This window comes from Astatotilapia calliptera, chromosome 18 (genome assembly GCF_900246225.1).
Source record: "Astatotilapia calliptera chromosome 18, fAstCal1.2, whole genome shotgun sequence".
Taxonomy (NCBI): Eukaryota; Metazoa; Chordata; class Actinopteri; order Cichliformes; family Cichlidae; genus Astatotilapia; species Astatotilapia calliptera.
The window spans coordinates 24,318,612-24,327,411 of NC_039319.1; the positions used below are offsets into that span (position 1 = coordinate 24,318,612).

An 8,800-nucleotide genomic window follows, 5' to 3' on the forward strand; every position below is an offset into this window, starting at 1 on the left:
AAAACTTTGATGCAGCAAAGTATTTGCTCTTCTCAGTTCTGTGTCCATTTGAATATATTTAGGCTACATTGTTGGACTGAGATTATAGGACTTTGCATACACCTCCTTGTATAATTCACATTTTTTTGTTATTAAATATTTGAACTGAAGGATTTCTATAAATGTAATCTTTTATTCCCTCCTCTGTAGGCTCTCCTGCCTCCACAGACCTCATTCAACGTCTCCATCACTCAGTCTGGCTGTTCCACAGATCTCAGCACTGTCCTGCAGGCTGAAGGAGCACAGAAAGGCAGTCTAAACCTGTCTCTAACTTGTGATCCTCAGCTTAGTCTCCGGGCATCTGTACAGCACTCAATTGAGCCAATAAAGAAGCTGCAATTTCCTACCCACGGAGAGCTATACCTAAACGTCTCAACTGCCCTTCTGCCTGGTGTGGAGGTCGGCCTGGAGGTCGGACGTTGTTTCTTTAGGGGTAACGTAGGGAAAGTCAAGGCTTCACAGACAGAGACTGAGCAGACTTCTTACACTGTTAATGTGAGCAGCTTCTGTCCTCTGCAGGTGAGTAAATCTGTCAGTTGTGTTTAATACAGCTCGTGGAAACCTAAACCAATATGTTGAAGTTGTTGAATCTCGCTGTCACCTTGTGGTGATACATACATACATGTTTCTTTCATCACAGTTAGAAGAACTGGAATTTCCTCTGTAACTCACTCATGTTTATGTTAATGTAGTCTCCATTGAAATACAGTTTCCAGCCCATTAGAAGATCAAACGCGAGCTTGTCATAGCAGCAGAGCAGAACAACTCCACTGATACAGCTACAAGCTTGTAAAGCTATAAAAACATTTTGAAGGGTATTCGTCTCTCAGAAGTAATGATTATGCTCCACCTGTGTTTGTGCCTTAGGGAATGAAACTCCCTGTGTCCCTGGCTCTGCGGGGCTTCCTCAAGGTTATTCCTTGCCAGCTGACTCTGTCCGCCTCTGTGAAGGCGGATAATCAGAACCTCTCTCTAGACATGAGCCAGTCCTGCAGGAGTCCAAACCTCTCTGGGGCCCTTACTCACTCCTTTCTCTGGCTGAGTGGTCAGGGTCTACCACAGATCATTTCTATGGATGCTAGTGCTCCTGAAGGCCCTGAACAGCCTGGAAGTCTCTTCATCAAAGTTGGGACGTGTCACATTAGAGCCACTCAAGTTGTGGAAACCAGAGGACGAACAGAGTGGCTACTGGCTCTGGAGTCTATGTGCCCTCTGTTACAGGTTGGATCTTTTGAATGATTAATAAATCATTTTTGGATTTTGAAAGCTGCATGAATTGCTTGTTTTTGATTTTTCTATCAATACAGTCAAAGACATATTAGAGAAAAAAGGAGTTTGACTGTTGCTCACAATGATTTTTTATTCATTAAAGGCTAATATAAATGGGTCAGTACAGCAGGATCCTCGGGGTATCTGGACACTCATGCTGGGCACTGATATGGAGGGCAGAAGGGGTTTTCTGAGGCTTAATGCAAGGGCCTGGCCAGAGCTCAGTGTGGATGGTGAACTCAGCCATGACCTTCCTGCTCTCAGAGATGTGCCTAGAAACAGCAGACTGAGACTAAGCACCAGGTCAGGAAAACTACGATTTGACGCCGAAGCCCTCGTTCAGATGGAGGAGTGTGCCGTCACAGCCAGTGGAGCTGTGATGTCCCAGCTGGGCCTGCAGGGGTCGCTGATGTATCACAACAACTGTACAATGATTCAGGTACATACTTAATGATGCACATAGAAAAGTATTACTCATCAGATCTTTAATTACTTCCTGTTTGTTTTTTATAGGAGTTAGGCAGTCCAGACAGGATGCAGGCCTCTGGGTCCCTGGTTGTGTCCTCAACATCTGCTGAATCCCAGCTCTCAATGGCGATCGACAACGCCAGGTTGCAAACTTTAGTGTTGATCAATAAAACCAAGGTGTGGGAATATGTCATAGAAATTCAGGAAGTCTCAGAAAGTTCATGGGACATAAAGATGTCTAATTACTTTTTCTTATGTTGAAGGACGAAAATGAAGCGACTCTTAATCTAAACCACTCTGTGCCCCTGTTGAAGAAGCTGGGTCTCCCGCTAAACGCTGCAGTGACAATGAATTCTGGGAGTCACAGGAATGGTTCACACTTTTACACATTCAACAGCAGTGCAGGAAATCAAATGGTGAGTCCAGAATGAACGCACAAAAACTGTTATTCAGGTGAAATCAAGGACAGCCATAGTGGCTCAAAGCTGCCAAAGACCCAACATATAGATTAATATACCTTTACTCGAAACATAAATAATATAAAACATATATATGGAGACAAAAACAACAGATTAAAGAAAATCAGAGAGCTCAGATGTTTATCTGTGTGTGGTGCTCAGGTGTTAGTGGAAGACAAATGATGAATTAAAATGTGGTATTTCTTTGAATTTTTATAAAAAGTGTTGCTGTTCACATTCTGAATTCTCTGCAGGTAAGTCATGCTGTGTCTGTGGCAAAGACGTCTGACACAGTGAGAGTAAACAGTCATTTTAGACACACAGTGAATTGTCTGAAGAAGCTGGGAGTCTCCGTCAACAACAGCATCCAGGTAGGAGACTAAAAAGGATACATGACCGTATATCACGGCACCTGATTTAACCGAGATGAGCGTGCACTAAACCCTGGATGGTGACTGTGTCCAGGTGGAGTTTGGTTCTGCTGAGGGGAAAGGCATGAGCTTACAGTCCCAGTTTGGTGGTCAGCTGGCAGGACTGAGGCTTAAGATGAAAAATGTTCCCATGACCAAAGAAATAAGAGGAACCATGTGGCACAGCTGGTCATGGCTACACGACAGAGGCCTGCCATCTAATATAGAGGTACCTACCTAATGGTTCTACATACAGACACAATGTTAACCAGAATCAGAACATCCTATTAATTCATGAGATGAATGACAAAAACAAGTTGCTTTCTTCTTTTACTTTCTTCTCTGCTAGGGTCTTTGCTCCATCCAAGGAACCTTCTCTCAGCATCGGTCCAGGGCTCAGCTCACTGTGGAGGGACACAAGCTGCTCACATCTGGCTTGAATTTCAGTGGCACCAATGGACATTTGTCTGTTCTCCTCTCCTACTCTCCTCCAGCTTTCAATCAAACAAGAACTCAATGCCATCTGGACGCCGTCCTCACTGCTCAGTTCAAAGGTCAGACAAAAAGTCGGGTTTAACGTTGTTCTTTTACTTTAGTCATCTATTTTATTTTAATCTTCATCCCAGTTTCATAATTTCATGCACTTCTTGCTTCGTATTTTCCCCGTTTGGCTGCTGACCGCTTTTGTCTTAAATCCTATCCATGAAGTGCAATACTGCACAGTGACCAGCAGATGTCAATCTTTTACTTCATAAATTGTTTTATGGCCGTACCTCCTCTCCTGCAGGAGCAAAAAGATGCTTTGGCTAAATGTTATTCTCATGAAGGTGTGAGGACTCAACCCTGAGGCAGTGATGCTCTGATATCCTCCGCAGGTCCTCTGAGGAGCGCCTTATTAGACATTCGAAGCCAGGATTGGAGGGTCAGAGCGGTGGGGGATGTTGGTGGTTGGGGCGCACATGGAGGAACTAAGGAGGCCAGAATCACACTGAAACAGACAGTACAGGGACAAGCCACTCCTGCTTTTCAGGTAAGGTCAGCACGCACCTTTAATCCCAACATCTTCGTTCTTCTGTGCTCGCAGTCTACTCTCATATTGTTATCGCTGAATGTTGTTGCAGGTGGAGGCCTGGGGAAGACTTACTGAGTCACAGCTGAGGTGCTCCATGGCTGTAAACCCTGAACTCAGCACCTCACTTGCACTCATTGTCCAGGGACACCATGTCCCTCATAGGTACTGTTAATACACATCAGTCACTCACTAATTAAAAAAAATTATTGTAAGTTGTCTTTGTGCACATTGTGCACACACTGAAAGTGATAGATGTCCTTTTGTTTAGCAAGGACCTGATGGTGAAGGTGGTCCAGAATATCCCCACAATGCTGGTCTACCTGCCTTCTCAGATCAATGTCCGAACGCAGGCGAGTTTTTCAGTTCTCAGAGGAGCTCCTTTTGCATTTAACTGGAGCTCAAATAGACACACACTCTGCAAAACACAATCTGTGCATCACTGTCCAAATCCTCTGTCAAATTACAAATGCACTGCTTTTGTTTGGCTATCCTTTTGATGCAGCACCTTCTTCTCTCTTTCCGCCTCCAGTTGAACCACTCTCAGTCCACTGTGGTGGGATTGGTGGAGGTGATGTCAGGCAGGAGGAAGCTGTGGGCTGTTGGAGAGCTGGCAGCGATAGAGAGCGGATACAGGCAACTTCTAGAGGTCAAAAACTCGTACCCACAGGTATTTCTGAGCTTAAATGCCTCTTCACTAGGAATACAGTGTATGCACAAGTTTACTTAAGAGTTTTATCAAGTCACTGGTTACAGACACTTTTCACTGGCAGTGATGGATGGTTGTGCTAGAGGGTTATCATATATTTGCGTCCTATTGTTTATAGACAATAATAATAAAAATAATAATGCAATGGCCTCTACGTTATCAGTGGATGCATTTCGCCTGATTTTGGGAACCATTAAAAAATAAAACTAATGAAAAAATTGACTTTCTGGGTCAAAATCTGAATGTTGTTTCAGTCCACACCCTCAACATGAACCCTCATGTGGAACATGAATGTTCCACATCCTAAATATGATTTGTTGTGTAGTTGAAGCCACTCCCCAGGACTGCTGCAGTGAGGACAGTGTACGAGGCTCGGAAATGGAGCTACCAAGTTCAGCAAGCTGCTGTGTGGGGAAGCCAGGAGTTCAGCTTGTCTGGTCTGTACTCTGCTCCACCAGCACTGGAGATGGGAAACCAGACAATCAGGGGTAACATTTAGTTTTTCAGCAATGCTTGATCTTCGTTGTTTTATCTGCAAAGGCCACGTTAGAACTTAAAGGGGAAAAAGTAAAAGATAAATCATGAAGCTAACTTAAGATGCTGAGTCTTTCTCTCGTCCCTGATGTTAGTTCAGATCACCTGCATCCCCCGTTTGACTAATTTGGATGTGAAGCTGGAGCGTTCGCTAAATGCAGGACTGGATAGTGTTTTGCTGGACTGGATGAGGCATGGACAACTGGAGCAGGTCAGACTGTACAAGCTGTGTCATTACGCGAAAAACGAAATTAAAACAACGTTGATTTCTCTCTGCTATTAGCTTTCCTTCCTCTTTAAACTCTAAAACTGTAACATAACCAAATGGAAATGTGTATGAAATGTATATGGTTATGACAGTAAAACACAGATCATTCAGGCATTAATAAACTGGATTTCTTTTCTGCATTATGGGGTCGTCTAAAGGTCAGAGTTCTGAGCTCGTGGAGTCGCTCGGAGGACATAAATACAACCAAACTGGAGCTGAAACATCCATTCACCTCTGCGCTCAGACACCTGTCGCTGCACACACTGACGCAAAGCTCACGCAGAGACCGACGCAGCAGCCACCAGGTACAACCGGAGCTTCACACAGTTGTCTTATATTTCGTCTGCGATATTGATTTCAATTCAATTTATTTTTATTTAGATAGCGCTGAATAACATAAACAGTCACCTCAAGGTGCTTTATAGTTTAAGGTAAAGACCCCACAATAATAGAGCGAAACCCCCATCATACAACCCCCTATGAGCAAATAATTGGCAACAGTGGGAAGAAAAAACTCCTTTTTAACAAAAACCTCCAGTAGAACCAGGGTGAAGGAGGGGCAGCAAACTGCTGCGACCAGTTAGGAGTGAGGGGAGAAAGACGGGACAGAAAACAAACTGTGGAAGAGAATCAGAGGTCAATAAAATGACGGATAAACACATAGACAGAATTGCAGTTACCCCTTCAGACTACAGATAAAAGATTTTTACCTAAAGTACTAATAAATGCCAATAAATGTATAAAAACTAACAATGATAGGGGTATAATGTTTGTGTGTGTGGGGGGGGGGTTATCTGTATACAGGCCCATTTGTCATGGGACGGTGTGGTCCCTGTCAACGTTTCTCTCAGCCTGAACAAACAGTGGCAAACCAACTCCAGCAGGGGGCAGGCATGCGCTCTGTTTACAGCCCAACAGGTTGGTAAATACTCCGCAAACCTCTCATGAGTCACCAGTCATGTGTGCAGAATAGTCAGGAAGTTTGTGCAGCATCAACTTACTTAATGTGTGTGTGTGTGTGTGTGTGTGTGTGTGTGTGTGTGTGTGTGTGTGTGTGTGTGTGTGTGTGTGTGTGTGTGTGTGTGTACGTGCACAGATGGCCGTGTCATCTGTAAAAGGATGTGTCTCAATGGCACATGAGGGGAACTCATTTTTCCAAAATGCAGAATTAAGATGGGACAGCAGGAGCCTGAAGCAAGGCATAAAGTACCAGGTAGTCAGTTTTATGCGCTGAAAGACGTTGACCTTATATGATAAAAGATCAATAAGAACATCTGTTTATGTTTTCTTGATGTTTCCAGAAAGCTCACCGGGGAATGCACAGCCTTCAGGTTAACGTTGGCCTGGACAGAGTCTCTCCAGCTCCCTGTCCCTCACACACACTACTGGTCAAAGTTCAAACCAACCTCAGGGACCGCTTAGAGCACATTGTGCTGCTGGGCCTCTGTCCTCTACAGCCTGTGAGTCCACACATCAGTTCTCACTGCTTTCTTTCTTTCCTCTTCATATTTGGAGACATTATAAATTGTTAAGAATAAGACTTGATGCGGCGATACTGCCGCACCTCATCACTTCTTGTGTTAAACTGGCCGTCTTTGGTCTCGTCGGGTCAAACAGTTTTGTGTTGAGCACTATATATATTCTTTGTTTCCCTTGAATGACCTGCAGAGTTTTTCACTTTCCTCATCTCCTTTCTTGAGCTCTTGTTAATTATCTCTTTGCCTCTCAGACTCTGTCGTGGTCAGGATCCCACAGAGTGAACTCAGGCGAGGAGCTGCTTTACACTCAGTCCCAGCTGGCAGTGACAGGGCGACCGTACCACTGCAGCTTCACCCTCGCCCTTACCAACTCCTCCACTCTTCACGGGACCAACATGTCTCTGTTCTCTGAGGTAAACAACTACAAGGACTTGGTGGGAAATTTAAAATAGTTCAAGTATTGTTAATTTCAACAAAGTTGGAAATTAAAAATACTTTTGTAAAATTGTTGCTGAATACATGACACGATTCACCTGCAGGACCTTTACAGCCCACTCTTGATATTTAATATTGTGAGAAATGGGCTTTTGTGCATATTTCTTTGAGAAGGCAAGAAAGGGCAAGTTGCTACACACACGCATACCGATTTCACTAAGCAAAATTTTGTATTACGACTGCTAAATTTGTACAAAAAAAGAAACGTGTTTCTTCTGTGGAGTTTGGAATCACTTCCTGCAGTCACTGCTGGTTCCTAACAGGGATTCCAGGAAATGATCGAAACATAGTGAGATATTCGACTAGCCTTCTTTTTGTAAGTCGGGGTCCTACTAATTCTAAACATGCCTACATTTGTTTCACGCTTTACAGTCTAGGATGGGTAATTGTAGTGTGGAAGTGAGGGGAAGTGCCCTGTCTCAAATCAAGGGGTCAGGTCTCCAGGTACAGGCCAGACTGGACGGCAGAGAGAAGATCTGGCTGAACGGTACAGTCGAGGGACGATGCCTGCAGACTACAGCCGGTCATATGAATGGTAAATGCAGAAGAACCTTAGCCATGCATTAATGCCAAAATATATCAAAATGAAATCAAATAAAATGAAATTGTCTCTGGCTGTGCAGGTCTAGGCCTCAGTGAGGATCTCACTGTAGCGGTATGTGTGGGTGTAAACCACAGTTTGACGCTAGATGTGCAGAAAAGAAGCGGCAGTGGCACATCCGAAACTCTGGGCAGAGTGTTTCTGGGAACAGCCAATCAGACGCTAATGCTGAGAGCAAGTGGCTGTTTGGAGAGTCTGACTGCAGCAGAGGTGTCGCTAATGGCATGAACACATCCCAGTGTTTGCTTTCATGTGAATGGCCTTTTTAAAAATTGGTTGTTTTCATTCGGTTCACAGCAACGGGCGGACTATTTGAGCTCTCAGATACAGATTAAACTTACGGAGAGAATCAGGGCTTTGCAGCGTCTCCTCGTAGACTTTAGAAGACAGGTAACCACACACACACACACACACACACACACACACACACACACACACACACACACACACACACACTGGAATTCTTAATGTAATAACAGGAGCTTTCTTGGATTTAACTGCTGTGCTGTTTCTGTTAATCCCCCACCACTCCAGTCCAGAGACAGTCAGCTGCTGCAGGAGTTGAGCGCTCTGCCTCTCCATGTTTCACAGCAAGCAGAGGCTCTGCTGGGGAAGAAAGAAAAAGGCGTGCTGGCTCTGTGGCAGAGGAGCCCGCTGCGTCACTTCTTGACCGACAGCCTGCCACGCTTTCTGAATCTGCTGCAGCACGCCTCGCTGCTGGGTCAGCAGGAACTTAGGAGTGAGTGCGGAAAGACAGAAAGCTAACCAGAGCTTCAGGAATGATGCATTCCAGTTGTGTGTTCATGATTAATTTAGTTCTGGTGCATAAAGAGATGGCCTTTAGTTTTTGAGCGATTGCTGTGCCGTCACCAATTGAATTTCCTTAAGGAACTCCAAACATAAACTAATCTTCTCTCCCTTAACTTATTTACCGGAAGGAAGCATGAAAAGCATCTCTTCTGTCTCTCAAGGCATTATTTAGAAAATTTCTCTTCATCAATG

The 8,800-nt window shown here is 44.4% G+C and overlaps 1 protein-coding gene across 2 annotated transcripts in view; it reads left to right on the plus strand.

The window, feature by feature from the left end:
• Nucleotides 1-8,800, plus strand: part of LOC113010566 (uncharacterized) — a 44,254-nt gene that overhangs the window by 22,482 nt on the left and 12,972 nt on the right. For both annotated transcript variants that reach the window (XM_026149678.1, XM_026149680.1), the window contains 23 exons: nucleotides 190-558; nucleotides 907-1,260; nucleotides 1,412-1,747; nucleotides 1,822-1,953; nucleotides 2,040-2,192; nucleotides 2,489-2,605; nucleotides 2,700-2,873; nucleotides 2,994-3,198; nucleotides 3,520-3,674; nucleotides 3,766-3,878; nucleotides 3,985-4,066; nucleotides 4,246-4,383; nucleotides 4,748-4,910; nucleotides 5,052-5,167; nucleotides 5,383-5,529; nucleotides 6,029-6,142; nucleotides 6,321-6,437; nucleotides 6,526-6,684; nucleotides 6,954-7,115; nucleotides 7,570-7,732; nucleotides 7,821-8,008; nucleotides 8,096-8,188; nucleotides 8,333-8,537. In XM_026149678.1, coding sequence (XP_026005463.1) covers nucleotides 190-558; nucleotides 907-1,260; nucleotides 1,412-1,747; nucleotides 1,822-1,953; nucleotides 2,040-2,192; nucleotides 2,489-2,605; nucleotides 2,700-2,873; nucleotides 2,994-3,198; nucleotides 3,520-3,674; nucleotides 3,766-3,878; nucleotides 3,985-4,066; nucleotides 4,246-4,383; nucleotides 4,748-4,910; nucleotides 5,052-5,167; nucleotides 5,383-5,529; nucleotides 6,029-6,142; nucleotides 6,321-6,437; nucleotides 6,526-6,684; nucleotides 6,954-7,115; nucleotides 7,570-7,732; nucleotides 7,821-8,008; nucleotides 8,096-8,188; nucleotides 8,333-8,537 — 3,955 coding nt within the window. The remainder of the gene's footprint in view (nucleotides 1-189; nucleotides 559-906; nucleotides 1,261-1,411; nucleotides 1,748-1,821; nucleotides 1,954-2,039; nucleotides 2,193-2,488; nucleotides 2,606-2,699; nucleotides 2,874-2,993; nucleotides 3,199-3,519; nucleotides 3,675-3,765; nucleotides 3,879-3,984; nucleotides 4,067-4,245; nucleotides 4,384-4,747; nucleotides 4,911-5,051; nucleotides 5,168-5,382; nucleotides 5,530-6,028; nucleotides 6,143-6,320; nucleotides 6,438-6,525; nucleotides 6,685-6,953; nucleotides 7,116-7,569; nucleotides 7,733-7,820; nucleotides 8,009-8,095; nucleotides 8,189-8,332; nucleotides 8,538-8,800) is intronic.